General features: G+C 56.4%; 1 protein-coding gene across 2 annotated transcripts in view; it reads right to left on the bottom strand.

The window, feature by feature from the left end:
• Window positions 1-712: 712 nt before the first annotated feature.
• The window catches only part of hax1 (HCLS1 associated protein X-1), a 46,433-nt gene continuing 28,483 nt past the window's right edge, over window positions 713-18,662 (bottom strand). For both annotated transcript variants that reach the window (XM_087985003.1, XM_087985004.1), the window contains exons 5-7: window positions 6,118-6,233; window positions 4,670-4,823; window positions 713-1,271 (exon numbers count right to left, since the gene is read on the bottom strand). In XM_087985003.1, coding sequence (XP_087841129.1) covers window positions 1,141-1,271; window positions 4,670-4,823; window positions 6,118-6,233 — 401 coding nt within the window. In that variant the 3' untranslated portion in view covers window positions 713-1,140. The remainder of the gene's footprint in view (window positions 1,272-4,669; window positions 4,824-6,117; window positions 6,234-18,662) is intronic.

Raw genomic sequence — 18,662 nt, 5'->3', positions numbered from 1 at the left:
ACTGGCTGTCCAGGCGAGAACTCACTCGGTGCCATTGGGGACGTGGAAAAGACCGTTTCGCCAGTCTCAACAAGATTCCCACCTCCCCAAAGGGCAACGCAACAGCCGGTCGGATCTCTGGGCTTTTACGGACACACACACACAGGTTTTGGGATTAACACTGGGTCGCATACTGCAGGCATTAGCTAGGCCTAGTTGCAGGCTCTCATGTTAATACAGTCACAGGGTGAGGATACTGCTGGATAGGCCAGCATTTATTGCCCCATCCCTCATTACCCCAGAGGGCAGTTAAGCGTCAACCCCATCGCTGTGGGTCTGGAGTCACGTGTAGTCCAGACTGGGTAAGGGATGATAACTTCCTTCCCTAAAAGGACCATGAGATGGGTTTGCCCAACAATCGATTCACGGTCATTAGATTCTTAACTCTACATTTTTTTTTAATCGAAATCAAATCAAGTCACTTGCTGGTATGAGAGTCAAAGCCGAATCCCCAGAACATGACATTGACAGCGATAGCATCTCTCTGCTTTGGGCTCAAGCTTCCCACCCACCCTCGCCCAACCCCTCTGACAGCGCAGTGGTGCCCCCTTGGCCCCCACCTGTACAGTGCTTTCCGAACGGGAGAGTGGGCCTCACGCAGACACACAACCCTGCCCGAAGAGCAGTGGGTGGTGCGTAATCACGACAGACCGCAAGAGCTCAACCCGAAAAGTGAGTGGCGTTGACTTTATTGCACTGTGAAGGACGTCTGGAACTTCAGGTGGAGCGTGCAGAAGCTGCGGAACGTGGCAACGTTGAGCACGGTGCCGCGCGTGCCCGCGTTCAGAGAGACAGAACGATACTCGGTTGCCAGCAGGAAGCTGGAAGACGGTCAGCAAATTGTCAATGCGCTGTCGACGGGTGTCCGATGTCCACTGCAGCTACTGACTCTGCAATCTCACATCCCGTCACACACATACACACACACACACACACACACACACACGTGCTCAGAGACATGGCCAGACACACACACACACACACACACAGACACAGACACAGACGGACACACACACATACACACAGCCAGTCCAACAGTGGTCTCTTTCTGCTTCTCCCATGATGCGCCCCTTCCAAGCCACCTCCTGCTGTCTGTGCAGGTCAGCGGCTGGAGAAAAATCCCTTCAGTAACTTATCGAGGAAGGACAGGGAGTCACCGAAATTCCGCAGCTCACTCGAGGTGCCCTGTCCTGCTCGCTGCTCCCAGTGCTCTGTGAACCTCTGCCGATCACCTGTGAGAGGGAAACACACACAGACAGGAAACAGTTAATGTCAGCTAGCGCAAAGCGGGGGGCTGCAGCTGACGGGCAAAGGGGAGGGCATCCCCGCATCTTCTGCCAGCCATGCAGATAGGCACATCCATACTTCAAACATGCGCACAATGCCACACAAGCACACAGCCGAGCACAATGATGCAGACACAATAAACCCACATTGAGTATAGAAGCACACAGACAGATGTGGAGTATACAGGAAAACAAACATCTCGCAGCGTACACCCCCACTGCGGGCACACACCCACCACGGGTACACAGTCGCACCCCAGCGTGCACGCCCACACCTGGCCACCACGGGTACACGGACCCACCACAGGTACACAGACACACCCCAGAATGTACACACCCACCACAGGTACACAGACACACCCACCACAGGTACACAGACACACCCCAGAGTGTACACACCCACACCCATCATGGGTACACAGGCACGCTCCAGCATACGGGTCCAAGGGCAGACTGACACACACGAGTGGACAACACAAACACGTACAGACAGGAGGATACAGCACAAACTGTAGTTGTGGGTGTGTTTGCCGAGCTGGGACGTTGATTTGCAGACGTTTTGTCCCCTGTCTCGGTGATATCTTCAGAGCTTGGAGCCTCCTGTGAAGCGCTGCTGGAATTTGGAATTTATTTGGTTCCCTTCCGGCTGCTCGTTGTCGGGGGGGGGTCGGTATATCGGGTCGAGACCGATCAGAAGTGGGCCACGACAGTTGACCAGGGCATCACCATAGGACAGAACAGAACCCCCCCCCCACACACACACACACAGACACACACACAGCGATACTACAAGATTTGGAGATGCCAAAGTTGAACTGGGGTGTCCAAAGTTAAAAATCACTACCACTTGAAGGAGCGTCGCTCCGAAAGCTTGTGCTTCCAATCAAACCTGTTGGACTATAACCTGGTGTTGTGTGGTTTTAACTACAAGACAAAGTGACCATGCTAACCAACAGTACAGACACCTCCAGTAGGCTCTCCAACAGACAGCTTACAGGCACAGTAAAGCTGTACTAGCCACAAAGGGACTCAACTACAACCAGAGACGCACAAAATCTACAGAAATCCTCTGCTCAGAACTAACAGGCGAACCAAGGAGACACAGAAAGCAGTCAGACAAATCACTGCATTCTTACTAACAAAGAAAAGGCAAACAAATAACTTTAATAATAATAATAATAAAGAGAGAAAAAAACCCTAAAATGGACAATAACGTAATGGCCCATAGTGTGAGGGGCATTAGTCAGAGGGAAATGGGTCTGGGTGGGTTACTCTTCGGAGGGTCGGTGTGGGCTGGTTGGGCTGAAGGGCCTGTTTCCACACTGTAGGGAATCTAATCTAATCAATACCAGTGGATGAAGGCATGATGAGAGTATTCAGGAAACTGCTTGCGGAGACCAGCATCTACTGGCAGAGGGAGTGCCACCCCACACCACAGCCAACCGACAGAACAACCAACACACCACAAAGGAACCAGGAGTGAGTGATAACCACTGATGCCCCAGAGGGCACCCACACCCCACGGGTTTGACAGATTACCCAAGCTACACCAACTAGGCGTACCACTTTGACCCATTGTGGGACTCCATCACACAAACAGGCAGAAGAACTCCCAACTGAAACTCCAACAGCTCGTCAGCGGAGCCAAATACTCCATCCAATCATCACAGGAATTCCCTGGACAACAGCAAGAACGTAAACGTGTACACGGACAAAGCAATGGTCTCATTCGCTGGGAACAGAAAGGTTTACCTCAACTCTAGACAGACAGATAATAGCCAATATCACAGACAAAACAGTAGACAACATGTCAGGGGACCTATCAGCAAAGAGTACATACTCAAAACTGGACAGGACGACACGTTACACATTCAACAACCAAACACACAAACAGATCAACGGACAGCTATGGGCTCACCCATCTCTGTGCTCACAGCTGAAGCTGTAACGCAACTAGGACAAACAGTCCTCCCACGAATCCACGCCAAACGCTGGATCAGAGACGCGGCTGACACTTTTGTCACAATTAAGAGAACAGAGACGGAGAACACACACTAGATTATCAACAGCATGCTCACAGGGATCAGATTTACGAGAGAGAGAGAGAGAGGGGAGGGAACCAGCGACCAATTCCTGGATGTGATGGTCAAAGGAACACAATGGCGTATGCACAATGATGTGTACAGGAAAGCCAGACACGAGAAGCTGCAATAGGACTCTGTCCAAAAGGGCTACAACACACTGCAGCACGCCCTGGAAAGGAGGAGAACACTACCTCTACACAGGCTTCGCCAAGAATGGATATCCCTGCAACTTCATCCGCAGATGGACAATGCAACAAGGACATGCCGTGACCCAACACACTCGCTACGCTGCCTGAAATAAACTAACAGCCAGAGTGCTCCGGTCACTCAGACTCATCACAACCCCTAAACCCTCAGGCATGTTCAGGCAACAACTCACCAGAACAAAAGACCCTAGACCCATCATGTGCAAAAACAAACAAACATTTTGCTCCTTACCTCGTCTCTCACTATCACCCAAGTTGTAACTTTGCACCCACAGTTTACAAGATTTGACACAAAGACTGCACGATACACGGGACACCCAGCAATCCACATCCACGACCACCAACCCGCTACACACACACACACACACACACACACACACACACACACCACAATGATCATAAACAGAGGACAGCCGGGGAATTTAGACCCGATATACCGACCCCGACAGCGAGCAACTGGACGCAGCAGGAAGGGAACCCAATAAATTGCAGACGACACAGTCCAGCAGCACTTCACAGGAGGCTCCAAACCACTGAAGACTTCACCGAGACAGGGGACAAAACGTCTGCAAATCAACTTCCCGGCTCGGCAAACACACCCACACCATGGCAACCGGAACCCGAGCCACAAATCTTTACGCAAACCTCGAACTCGCCACAGGCACGCAGATGTGCCAGCACGCACACATCCTCACATGCGTGCATTGAGAGAAACAAGCACACACGCAGCCACAGACTCGCACAAGCACACAGCTACATATATGCACACATACACATAGCCATACAACCATGCACATCAAAATGCATGAACAGCTACACACACACACACACACAGAGCTACAGGAGTACAAGTGAGGCAGACATACACACACAACACAGCCATATATACACACCCCATGCGTACGCAGCCCCTGATTTACAATACAGAATAAGCACATAGTCCCCTGCCCCACACAGAGTCACTGCTGTCGATTAACAGCCCTGGATACCTCGGGAACCAAACAGCTCCACAGTCCCCACCCACCCCCCCCCAACGCCCACCCTGAGCACTCACTGTCATCCATGTTGACCATCTCTTCAGTCCTTTCCTCCTTGCCCTGAGCGTCCCGCCGGGTCACAGTGGTGTATGACTGTTTGCCTTGTGACCGCGTCACCGTGGTCTCCTCGTTCCCTTCAGCGTCCCGGGTCACTCGACGCTCCTCCACGCTCTGGACGAGGGACACGTTTTAAAGCGACGCATGTCGACAGCAAACGGCGCGCCCGCACACGCCTCCTCCTGATCGTTCCGCGTTCCCTCCAAAGCCCCCCTTCCCTGTTCTGAACGGGGTGGGGAGGGGAGTCAATATTTTAACAGGCAGCGCCAAGTGTCCGCGGGTAGCCATTTGGCTGTGAGGGGCATCACAAAATGGCCAACTATACCCCTCCCTCACACTCATGTCGTTTCTTGGGAAGGGTCAAAAAACGTAAGACAGATTTCCGAGGATGTTGCTGGATATGGAGGGTTTGAGTTATAGAGGGAGGCTGGGACTCCTCTCACTGGAGGTTAGGAGGTTCAGGGGTGACTTTATAGAAATTTATAAAGTAACTCTAACCGCAGAGAAGAGTTGATGGGAGGGGTCTTGTCCCCAGGATAGGGGGGGATTTCAAGCCAAGGGCATACATTTTTAAGGTGAGAGGAGAGAGATTTAAAAAAGACCTCAGAGGTAATTTTTTTTTTAAAAAACACAGAAGGTGGTTCATGTGTGGAATGAACTCCCCAAGGAAGTGGTGGATGTGGGTACAGTTACAACTTTTAAAAAGACGTTTGGATAAGGACATGAACAGGAAAGGTTGGTAGGGATACGGGCCAGGAGCAGGTAAGTGGGACTAGTTTAGTTTGGGATCACGGACCAGCACGGACTGGTTGGGCTGAAGGGCCTGTTGACTGTTGTTAAAATATAGCCAAAGGAGAAAGAACTTGGAATAACTTAACTCTATTGGAACACTTAATAGATACAGCATCTATTACTAATTAACTGTTCCAATACAGCAACAGCACTTAAATATACCATGTGGCAAAATTGATTGTGTCTCACACATAGTCCAGCAGCCCAGGAAGAGATTGATTTTGGCTGTAATCGAGAGAGGGACAAGTAGCGTCCACTTCTTCAAAACCCCAACAGCAACTGCCAAAAGTTAAAATTAAAAATGCTGCATCTGTCAGAGCTTGACTACACCCGCTCAGGCTGCTTCTATTGTTCCAACATTAAAAACCCCCGAGGGCTCACAAGTTATCTTCATCATAGACTGCTTGGTTCCTATCCCCACCCCCCCCACCTCAGTCTCTGTCTAAAACAAACAGGGACAAAACACACCTAAAACCAAACGTAACAGCTTTGGGCTCCATCTGCTGTCATGCACGGCCTGCCTAAAGGGACAGGCAGTTCGACAGGGCCCTTCCTGGAATGTGGGTGCGGGTGTGTTGCGAGTTTTGCAGAGTTGCGGAACAACAAGACCACTCACCCCATCAGGTAGGACAATCTTTGACACGGACACACTCTTGAAGTACGATCCGGTCCTGGGCTCCGAGGGCTTCAGGATCTTATCCAGGCCTTCGGAGTTCACCCTGGAGTCCAGGTCTGCCAAGGAAAGACAGGCTGGGAGTTAGGGACACTCCGCAGCAGCTAGACGCGGGCAGAAAGAGCAGAAACACAACCAGATCGCAGCTTCCGACAGGATGGCAGCAGGTCAGACAGCAAGACCCACTGGTTCATTCCTAATCTCGGGGTTGAACCAGGCTATTTATATTTGTTCCTGCACACTGCGGGATAATTATTGGCCACATGACAGCAGGATCAGGACCTCAGTAAGTGCTCCTCAAATGGGGGCTGCAGTATCTTCAATGTTCATCCTGTTAGGCATCACCCCTCCCGACAGCGCCCGCTCCCTGGGCGCTGACCCCCTCCCAACTGCATCCATTCCCTCAACACCGTCCCCCGACACTGGGGAGCTTTATCGTTTAGAGGGGCACTGGAGCAAGGGAATTTGTCATGAAGCGGTGTAGAGACTGAAGATGATGACACAGATAGGGAGGGGGCATAGGGGGCTGGAGGGGGAGACAGAGATAGGGAGGGGGTGTAGGGGGTGACAGAGATAGAGAGGGGGCGTAGGGGCCGGAGATGACCAGATAGGGAGGTCAGTAGGGGCTGGAGGTGGTGATGGAGATACAGACAGGGTGTAGGGGCTGGAGGTGGTGACGGAGATACAGGCAGGGTGTAGGGGCTGGAGGTGGTGACGGAGATACAGACAGGGTGTAGGGGCAGGAGGTGGTGACGGAGATACAGACAGGGTGTAGGGACAGGAGGTGGTGACGGAGATACAGACAGGGTGTAGGGACAGGAGGTGGTGACGGAGATACAGACAGGGTGTAGGGACAGGAGGTGGTGACGGAGATACAGACAGGGTGTAGGGGCTGGAGGTGGTGACGGAGATACAGACAGGGTGTAGGGACAGGAGGTGGTGACGGAGATACAGACAGGGTGTAGGGGCTGGAGGTGGTGACGGAGATACAGACAGGGTGTAGGGACAGGAGGTGGTGACGGAGATACAGACAGGGTGTAGGGGCTGGAGGTGGTGACGGTGATACAGACAGGGTGTAGGGGCTGGAGGTGGTGACGGAGATACAGACAGGGTGTAGGGGACAGGAGGTGGTGACGGAGATACAGACAGGGTGTAGGGGCTGGAAGTGGTGACGGAGATACAGACAGGGTGTAGGGACAGGAGGTGGTGACGGAGATACAGACAGGGTGTCGGGGCAGGAGGTGGTGACGGTGATACAGACAGGGTGTAGGGACAGGAGGTGGTGACGGAGATACAGACAGGGTGTAGGGACAGGAGGTGGTGACGGAGATACAGACAGGGTGTAGGGGCTGGAGGTGGTGACGGAGATACAGACAGGGTGTAGGGACAGGAGGTGGTGACGGAGATACAGACAGGGTGTAGGGACAGGAGGTGGTGACGGAGATACAGACAGGGTGTTGAGGCAGGAGGTGGTGACGGTGATACAGACAGGGTGTAGGGACAGGAGGTGGTGACGGAGATACAGACAGGGTGTAGGGACAGGAGGTGGTGACGGAGATACAGACAGGGTGTAGGGGCTGGAGGTGGTGACGGAGATACAGACAGGGTGTAGGGGCAGGAGGTGGTGACGGTGATACAGACAGGGTGTAGGGGCTGGAGGTGGTGACGGAGATACAGACAGGGTGTAGGGACAGGAGGTGGTGACGGAGATACAGACAGGGTGTAGGGGCAGGAGGTGGTGACGGAGATACAGACAGGGTGTAGGGACAGGAGGTGGTGACGGTGATACAGACAGGGTGTAGGGACAGGAGGTGGTGACGGAGATACAGACAGGGTGTAGGGACAGGAGGTGGTGACGGAGATACAGACAGGGTGTAGGGACAGGAGGTGGTGACGGTGATACAGACAGGGTGTAGGGGCTGGAGGTGGTGACGGAGATACAGACAGGGTGTAGGGACAGGAGGTGGTGACGGAGATACAGACAGGGTGTAGGGACAGGAGGTGGTGACGGAGATACAGACAGGGTGTAGGGACAGGAGGTGGTGACGGAGATACAGACAGGGTGTAGGGGCTGGAGGTGGTGACGGAGATACAGACAGGGTGTAGGGGCTGGAGGTGGTGACGGTGATACAGACAGGGTGTAGGGACAGGAGGTGGTGACGGAGATACAGACAGGGTGTAGGGGCTGGAGGTGGTGACGGTGATACAGACAGGGTGTAGGGACAGGAGGTGGTGACGGAGATACAGACAGGGTGTAGGGGCAGGAGGGGGTGACGGAGATACAGACAGGGTGTAGGGACAGGAGGTGGTGACGGAGATACAGACAGGGTGTAGGGACAGGAGGTGGTGACGGAGATACAGACAGGGTGTAGGGGCAGGAGGTGGTGACGGAGATACAGACAGGGTGTAGGGGCAGGAGGTGGTGACGGAGATACAGACAGGGTGTAGGGACAGGAGGTGGTGACGGAGATACAGACAGGGTGTAGGGGCAGGAGGTGGTGACGGAGATACAGACAGGGTGTAGGGGCTGGAGGTGGTGACGGAGATACAGACAGGGTGTAGGGACAGGAGGTGGTGACGGTGATACAGACAGGGTGTAGGGACAGGAGGTGGTGACGGAGATACAGACAGGGTGTAGGGGCTGGAGGGGGTGACGGAGATACAGACAGGGTGTAGGGGCAGGAGGTGGTGACGGAGATACAGACAGGGTGTAGGGGCAGGAGGTGGTGACGGAGATCCAGACAGGGTGTAGGGGCTGGAGGTGGTGACGGAGATACAGACAGGGTGTAGGGGCTGGAGGTGGTGACGGAGATACAGACAGGGTGTAGGGACAGGAGGTGGTGACGGAGATACAGACAGGGTGTAGGGGCTGGAGGTGGTGATGGAGATACAGACAGGGTGTAGGGACAGGAGGTGGTGACGGAGATACAGACAGGGTGTAGGGACAGGAGGTGGTGACGGAGATACAGACAGGGTGTAGGGACAGGAGGTGGTGACGGAGATACAGACAGGGTGTAGGGACAGGAGGTGGTGACGGAGATACAGACAGGGTGTAGAGGCAGGAGGTGGTGACGGAGATACAGACAGGGTGTAGGGACAGGAGGTGGTGACGGAGATACAGACAGGGTGTAGGGGCTGGAGGTGGTGACGGAGATACAGACAGGGTGTAGGGGCTGGAGGTGGTGACGGAGATACAGACAGGGTGTAGGGACAGGAGGTGGTGACGGAGATACAGACAGGGTGTAGGGGCTGGAGGTGGTGACGGAGATACAGACAGGGTGTAGGGGCTGGAGGTGGTGACGGAGATACAGACAGGGTGTAGGGACAGGAGGTGGTGACGGAGATACAGACAGGGTGTAGGGACAGGAGGTGGTGACGGAGATACAGACAGGGTGTAGGGGCAGGAGGTGGTGACGGAGATACAGACAGGGTGTAGGGACAGGAGGTGGTGACGGAGATACAGACAGGGTGTAGGGACAGGAGGGGGTGACGGAGATACAGACAGGGTGTAGGGACAGGAGGTGGTGACGGAGATACAGACAGGGTGTAGGGACAGGAGGTGGTGACGGAGATACAGACAGGGTGTAGGGACAGGAGGTGGTGACGGAGATACAGACAGGGTGTAGGGACAGGAGGTGGTGACGGAGATACAGACAGGGTGTAGGGACAGGAGGTGGTGACGGAGATACAGACAGGGTGTAGGGACAGGAGGTGGTGACGGAGATACAGACAGGGTGTAGGGGCTGGAGGTGGTGACGGAGATACAGACAGGGTGTAGGGACAGGAGGTGGTGACGGAGATACAGACAGGGTGTAGGGACAGGAGGTGGTGACGGAGATACAGACAGGGTGTAGGGACAGGAGGTGGTGACGGAGATACAGACAGGGTGTAGGGACAGGAGGTGGTGACGGAGATACAGACAGGGTGTAGGGACAGGAGGTGGTGACGGAGATACAGACAGGGTGTAGGGGCAGGAGGTGGTGACGGAGATACAGACAGGGTGTAGGGGCAGGAGGTGGTGACGGAGATACAGACAGGGTGTAGGGACAGGAGGTGGTGACGGAGATACAGACAGGGTGTAGGGACAGGAGGTGGTGACGGAGATACAGACAGGGTGTAGGGGCTGGAGGTGGTGACGGAGATACAGACAGGGTGTAGGGGCTGGAGGTGGTGACGGAGATACAGACAGGGTGTAGAGGCTGGAGGTGGTGACGGAGATACAGACAGGGTGTAGGGACAGGAGGTGGTGACGGAGATACAGACAGGGTGTAGGGACAGGAGGTGGTGACGGAGATACAGACAGGGTGTAGGGACAGGAGGTGGTGACGGAGATACAGACAGGGTGTAGGGACAGGAGGTGGTGACGGAGATACAGACAGGGTGTAGGGGCTGGAGATGGTGACGGAGATACAGACAGGGTGTAGGGACAGGAGGTGGTGACGGTGATACAGACAGGGTGTAGGGACAGGAGGTGGTGACGGAGATACAGACAGGGTGTAGGGACAGGAGGTGGTGACGGAGATACAGACAGGGTGTAGGGACAGGAGGGGGTGACGGTGATACAGACAGGGTGTAGGGACAGGAGGTGGTGACGGAGATACAGACAGGGTGTAGGGGCTGCAGCTGGTGACGGAGATACAGACAGGGTGTAGGGACAGGAGGTGGTGACGGAGATACAGACAGGGTGTAGGGACAGGAGGGGGTGACGGTGATACAGACAGGGTGTAGGGACAGGAGGTGGTGACGGAGATACAGACAGGGTGTAGAGGCAGGAGGGGGTGACGGAGATACAGACAGGGTGTAGGGGCTGGAGGTGGTGACGGAGATACAGACAGGGTGTAGGGACAGGAGGTGGTGACGGAGATACAGACAGGGTGTAGGGGCAGGAGGTGGTGACGGAGATACAGACAGGGTGTAGGGACAGGAGGTGGTGACGGAGATACAGACAGGGTGTAGGGACAGGAGGTGGTGACGGAGATACAGACAGGGTGTAGGGGCTGGAGGTGGTGACGGTGATACAGACAGGGTGTAGGGACAGGAGGTGGTGACGGAGATACAGACAGGGTGTAGGGACAGGAGGTGGTGACGGAGATACAGACAGGGTGTAGGGACAGGAGGTGGTGACGGAGATACAGACAGGGTGTAGGGACAGGAGGTGGTGACGGAGATACAGACAGGGTGTAGGGACAGGAGGTGGTGACGGAGATACAGACAGGGTGTAGGGACAGGAGGTGGTGACGGAGATACAGACAGGGTGTAGGGGCAGGAGGTGGTGACGGAGATACAGACAGGGTGTAGGGACAGGAGGTGGTGACGGAGATACAGACAGGGTGTAGGGACAGGAGGTGGTGACGGAGATACAGACAGGGTGTAGGGGCTGGAGGTGGTGACCGAGATACAGACAGGGTGTAGGGACAGGAGGTGGTGACGGAGATACAGACAGGGTGTAGGGACAGGAGGTGGTGACGGAGATACAGACAGGGTGTAGAGGCTGGAGGTGGTGACGGAGATACAGACAGGGTGTAGGGGCTGGAGGTGGTGACGGAGATACAGACAGGGTGTAGGGGCTGGAGGTGGTGACGGAGATACAGACAGGGTGTAGGGACAGGAGGTGGTGACGGAGATACAGACAGGGTGTAGGGGCTGGAGGTGGTGACGGAGATACAGACAGGGTGTAGGGACAGGAGGTGGTGACGGAGATACAGACAGGATGTAGGGACAGGAGGTGGTGACGGAGATACAGACAGGGTGTAGGGACAGGAGGTGGTGACGGAGATACAGACAGGGTGTAGGGACAGGAGGTGGTGACGGAGATACAGACAGGGTGTAGGGACAGGAGGTGGTGACGGAGATACAGACAGGGTGTAGGGACAGGAGGTGGTGACGGAGATACAGACAGGGTGTAGGGACAGGAGGTGGTGACGGAGATACAGACAGGGTGTAGGGACAGGAGGTGGTGACGGTGATACAGACAGGGTGTAGGGACAGGAGGTGGTGACGGAGATACAGACAGGGTGTAGGGGCTGGAGGTGGTGACGGAGATACAGACAGGGTGTAGGGACAGGAGGTGGTGACGGAGATACAGACAGGGTGTAGGGACAGGAGGTGGTGACGGAGATACAGACAGGGTGTAGGGGCTGGAGGTGGTGACGGAGATACAGACAGGGTGTAGGGGCTGGAGGTGGTGACGGAGATACAGACAGGGTGTAGGGACAGGAGGTGGTGACGGAGATACAGACAGGGTGTAGGGACAGGAGGTGGTGACGGAGATACAGACAGGGTGTAGGGACAGGAGGTGGTGACGGAGATACAGACAGGGTGTAGGGACAGGAGGTGGTGACGGAGATACAGACAGGGTGTAGGGGCAGGAGGTGGTGACGGTGATACAGACAGGGTGTAGGGACAGGAGGTGGTGACGGAGATACAGACAGGGTGTAGGGACAGGAGGTGGTGACGGAGATACAGACAGGGTGTAGGGGCAGGAGGTGGTGACGGTGATACAGACAGGGTGTAGGGACAGGAGGTGGTGACGGAGATACAGACAGGGTGTAGGGACAGGAGGTGGTGACGGTGATACAGACAGGGTGTAGGGGCAGGAGGTGGTGACGGAGATACAGACAGGGTGTAGGGGCAGGGGGTGGTGACGGAGATACAGACAGGGTGTAGGGACAGGAGGTGGTGACGGAGATACAGACAGGGTGTAGGGACAGGAGGTGGTGACGGAGATACAGACAGGGTGTAGGGGCTGGAGGGGGTGACGGAGATACAGACAGGGTGTAGGGGCAGGAGGTGGTGACGGAGATACAGACAGGGTGTAGGGGCAGGAGGTGGTGACGGAGATACAGACAGGGTGTAGGGGCAGGAGGTGGTGACGGTGATACAGACAGGGTGTAGGGGCAGGAGGTGGTGACGGAGATACAGACAGGGTGTAGGGGCAGGGGGTGGTGACGGAGATACAGACAGGGTGTAGGGACAGGAGGTGGTGACGGAGATACAGACAGGGTGTAGGGACAGGAGGTGGTGACGGAGATACAGACAGGGTGTAGGGGCTGGAGGGGGTGACGGAGATACAGACAGGGTGTAGGGGCAGGAGGTGGTGACGGAGATACAGACAGGGTGTAGGGGCAGGAGGTGGTGACGGAGATACAGACAGGGTGTAGGGGCAGGAGGTGGTGACGGAGATACAGACAGGGTGTAGGGACAGGAGGTGGTGACGGAGATACAGACAGGGTGTAGGGGCTGGAGGTGGTGACGGAGATACAGACAGGGTGTAGGGACAGGAGGGGGTGACGGAGATACAGACAGGGTGTAGGGGCAGGAGGTGGTGACGGAGATACAGACAGGGTGTAGGGACAGGAGGTGGTGACGGAGATACAGACAGGGTGTAGGGACAGGAGGTGGTGACGGAGATACAGACAGGGTGTAGGGACAGGAGGTGGTGACGGAGATACAGACAGGGTGTAGGGACAGGAGGTGGTGACGGAGATACAGACAGGGTGTAGGGACAGGAGGTGGTGACGGAGATACAGACAGGGTGTAGGGGCAGGAGGTGGTGACGGAGATACAGACAGGGTGTAGGGACAGGAGGTGGTGACGGAGATACAGACAGGGTGTAGGGACAGGAGGTGGTGACGGAGATACAGACAGGGTGTAGAGGCAGGAGGGGGTGACGGAGATACAGACAGGGTGTAGGGACAGGAGGTGGTGACGGAGATACAGACAGGGTGTAGGGACAGGAGGTGGTGACGGAGATACAGACAGGGTGTAGAGGCAGGAGGGGGTGACGGAGATACAGACAGGGTGTAGGGACAGGAGGTGGTGACGGAGATACAGACAGGGGGTAGGGAAGGAGATGGTGACGGAGATACAGACAGGGTGTAGGGACAGGAGGTGGTGACGGAGATACAGACAGGGTGTAGGGACAGGAGGGGGTGACGGAGATACAGACAGGGTGTAGGGACAGGAGGTGGTGACGGAGATACAGACAGGGTGTAGGGACAGGAGGTGGTGACGGAGATACAGACAGGGTGTAGGGACAGGAGGTGGTGACGGAGATACAGACAGGGTGTAGGGGCTGGAGGTGGTGACGGTGATACAGACAGGGTGTAGGGGCAGGAGGTGGTGACGGAGATACAGACAGGGTGTAGGGGACAGGAGGTGGTGACGGTGATACAGACAGGGTGTAGGGACAGGAGGTGGTGACGGAGATACAGACAGGGTGTAGGGGACAGGAGGTGGTGACGGTGATACAGACAGGGTGTAGGGGACAGGAGGTGGTGACGGTGATACAGACAGGGTGTAGGGGACAGGAGGTGGTGACGGAGATACAGACAGGGTGTAGGGGACAGGAGGTGGTGACGGTGATACAGACAGGGTGTAGGGGCTGGAGGTGGTGACGGAGATACAGACAGGGTGTAGGGACAGGAGGTGGTGACGGAGATACAGACAGGGTGTAGGGGCTGGAGGTGGTGACGGAGATACAGACAGGGTGTAGGGGCAGGAGGTGGTGACGGAGATACAGACAGGGTGTAGGGACAGGAGGGGGTGACGGAGATACAGACAGGGTGTAGGGGCTGGAGATGGTGACGGAGATACAGACAGGGTGTAGGGACAGGAGGTGGTGACGGAGATACAGACAGGGTGTAGGGACAGGAGGTGGTGACGGAGATACAGACAGGGTGTAGGGGACAGGAGGTGGTGACGGAGATACAGACAGGGTGTAGGGACAGGAGGTGGTGACGGAGATACAGACAGGGTGTAGGGGCAGGAGGGGGTGACGGAGATACAGACAGGGTGTAGGGACAGGAGGTGGTGACGGAGATACAGACAGGGTGTAGGGGCTGGAGGTGGTGACGGAGATACAGACAGGGTGTAGGGGCAGGAGGTGGTGACGGAGATACAGACAGGGTGTAGGGACAGGAGGTGGTGACGGAGATACAGACAGGGTGTAGGGACAGGAGGTGGTGACGGAGATACAGACAGGGTGTAGGGACAGGAGGTGGTGACGGAGATACAGACAGGGTGTAGGGGCTGGAGGTGGTGACGGAGATACAGACAGGGTGTAGGGGCTGGAGGTGGTGACGGTGATACAGACAGGGTGTAGGGGCTGGAGGTGGTGACGGAGATACAGACAGGGTGTAGGGACAGGAGGTGGTGACGGAGATACAGACAGGGTGTAGGGACAGGAGGTGGTGACGGAGATACAGACAGGGTGTAGGGACAGGAGGTGGTGACGGAGATACAGACAGGGTGTAGGGGCAGGAGGTGGTGACGGAGATACAGACAGGGTGTAGGGGCTGGAGGTGGTGACGGAGATACAGACAGGGTGTAGGGACAGGAGGTGGTGACGGAGATACAGACAGGGTGTAGGGACAGGAGGTGGTGACGGAGATACAGACAGGGTGTAGGGACAGGAGGTGGTGACGGAGATACAGACAGGGTGTAGGGACAGGAGGTGGTGACGGAGATACAGACAGGGTGTAGGGGCAGGAGGTGGTGACGGAGATACAGACAGGGTGTAGGGGCTGGAGGTGGTGACGGAGATACAGACAGGGTGTAGGGACAGGAGGTGGTGACGGAGATACAGACAGGGTGTAGGGACAGGAGGTGGTGACGGAGATACAGACAGGGTGTAGGGACAGGAGGTGGTGACGGAGATACAGACGGGGTGTAGGGGCAGGAGGTGGTGACGGAGATACAGACAGGGTGTAGGGACAGGAGGTGGTGACGGTGATACAGACAGGGTGTAGGGGCTGGAGGTGGTGACGGAGATACAGACAGGGTGTAGAGGCTGGAGGGGGTGACGGAGATACAGACAGGGTGTAGGGGCAGGAGGTGGTGACGGAGATACAGACAGGGTGTAGGGACAGGAGGTGGTGACGGAGATACAGACAGGGTGTAGGGACAGGAGGTGGTGACGGAGATACAGACAGGGTGTAGGGGCAGGAGGTGGTGACGGAGATACAGACAGGGTGTAGGGACAGGAGGTGGTGACGGAGATACAGACAGGGTGTAGGGACAGGAGGTGGTGACGGAGATACAGACAGGGTGTAGGGGCTGGAGGTGGTGACGGAGATACAGACAGGGTGTAGGGACAGGAGGTGGTGACGGTGATACAGACAGGGTGTAGGGACAGGAGGTGGTGACGGAGATACAGACAGGGTGTAGGGACAGGAGGTGGGGACGGAGATACAGACAGGGTGTAGGGGCTGGAGGTGGTGACGGAGATACAGACAGGGTGTAGGGACAGGAGGTGGTGACGGAGATACAGACAGGGTGTAGGGGCTGGAGGTGGGGACGGAGATACAGACAGGGTGTAGGGGCTGGAGGTGGTGACGGAGATACAGACAGGGTGTAGGGGCAGGAGGTGGTGACGGAGATACAGACAGGGTGTAGGGGCTGGAGGTGGTGACGGAGATACAGACAGGGTGTAGGGACTGGAGGTGGTGACGGAGATACAGACAGGGTGTAGGGGCAGGAGGTGGTGACGGAGATACAGACAGGGTGTAGGGACAGGAGGGGGTGACGGAGATACAGACAGGGTGTAGGGACAGGAGGGGGTGACGGAGATACAGACAGGGTGTAGGGACAGGAGGTGGTGACGGAGATACAGACAGGGTGTAGGGACAGGAGGTGGTGACGGAGATACAGACAGGGTGTAGGGGCAGGAGGTGGTGACGGAGATACAGACAGGGTGTAGGGACAGGAGGTGGTGACGGAGATACAGACAGGGTGTAGGGACAGGAGGGGGTGACGGAGATACAGACAGGGTGTAGGGGCAGGAGGGGGTGACGGAGATACAGACAGGGTGTAGGGACAGGAGGTGGTGACGGAGATACAGACAGGGTGTAGGGACAGGAGGTGGTGACGGTGATACAGACAGGGTGTAGGGACAGGAGGTGGTGACGGAGATACAGACAGGGTGTAGGGACAGGAGGTGGTGACGGAGATACAGACAGGGTGTAGGGACAGGAGGTGGTGACGGAGATACAGACAGGGTGTAGGGACAGGAGGGGGTGACGGAGATACAGACAGGGTGTAGGGACAGGAGGGGGTGACGGAGATACAGACAGGGTGTAGGGGCAGGAGGGGGTGACGGAGATACAGACAGGGTGTAGGGACAGGAGGTGGTGACGGTGATACAGACAGGGTGTAGGGGCTGGAGGTGACGGAGATACAGACAGGGTGTAGGGGCAGGAGGTGGTGACGGAGATACAGACAGGGTGTAGGGGCAGGAGGTGGTGACGGAGATACAGACAGGGTGTAGGGACAGGAGGTGGTGACGGAGATACAGACAGGGTGTAGGGACAGGAGGGGGTGACGGAGATACAGACAGGGTGTAGGGGCAGGAGGGGGTGACGGAGATACAGACAGGGTGTAGGGACAGGAGGTGGTGACGGTGATACAGACAGGGTGTAGGGGCTGGAGGTGACGGAGATACAGACAGGGTGTAGGGGCAGGAGGTGGTGACGGAGATACAGACAGGGTGTAGGGACAGGAGGTGGTGACGGAGATACAGACAGGGTGTAGGGACAGGAGGGGGTGACGGAGATACAGACAGGGTGTAGGGGCAGGAGGGGGTGACGGTGATGCAGACAGGGTGTAGGGACAGGAGGTGGTGACGGAGATACAGACAGGGTGTAGGGACAGGAGGTGGTGACGGAGATACAGACAGGGTGTAGGGACAGGAGGTGGTGACGGAGATACAGACAGGGTGTAGGGGCAGAAGGTGGTGACGGAGATACAGACAGGGTGTAGGGGCTCGAGGTGGTGACGGTGATACAGACAGGGTGTAGGGGCAGGAGGTGGTGACGGTGATACAGACAAGGTGTAGGGGCAGGAGGTGGTGACGGAGATACAGACAGGGTGTAGGGACAGGAGGGGGTGACGGAGATACAGACAGGGTGTAGGGACAGGAGGTGGTGACGGAGATACAGACAGGGTGTCGGGGCTGGAGGTGGTGACGGAGATACAGACAGGGTGTAGGGACAGGAGGTGGTGACGGAGATACAGACAGGGTGTAGGGACAGGAGGTGGTGACGGAGATACAGACAGGGTGTAGGGGCTGGAGGTGGTGACGGAGATACAGACAGGGTGTAGGGGCTGGAGGTGGTGACGGAGATACAGACAGGGTGTAGGGGCAGGAGGTGGTGACGGTGATACAGACAGGGTGTCGGGGCTGGAGGTGGTGACGGAGATACAGACAGGGTGTAGGGACAGGAGGTGGTGACGGAGATACAGACAGGGTGTAGGGGCTGGAGGTGGTGACGGAGATACAGACAGGGTGTAGGGACAGGAGGTGGTGACGGAGATACAGACAGGGTGTAGGGACAGGAGGTGGTGACGGAGATACAGACAGGGTGTAGGGACAGGAGGTGGTGACGGAGATACAGACAGGGTGTAGGGGCTGGAGGTGGTGACGGAGATACAGACAGGGTGTAGGGACAGGAGGTGGTGACGGAGATACAGACAGGGTGTAGGGGCTGGAG

The sequence above is a fragment of the Chiloscyllium plagiosum genome, unplaced genomic scaffold (genome assembly GCF_037043375.1).
Source record: "Chiloscyllium plagiosum isolate Xiang-an unplaced genomic scaffold, Cpla_swu_hap1 HiC_scaffold_50, whole genome shotgun sequence".
Lineage (NCBI taxonomy): Eukaryota > Metazoa > Chordata > Chondrichthyes > Orectolobiformes > Hemiscylliidae > Chiloscyllium > Chiloscyllium plagiosum.
The sequence above is the reverse complement of the archived record's forward strand: the minus strand, read 5'-3'. Positions and strand labels throughout refer to the sequence as shown.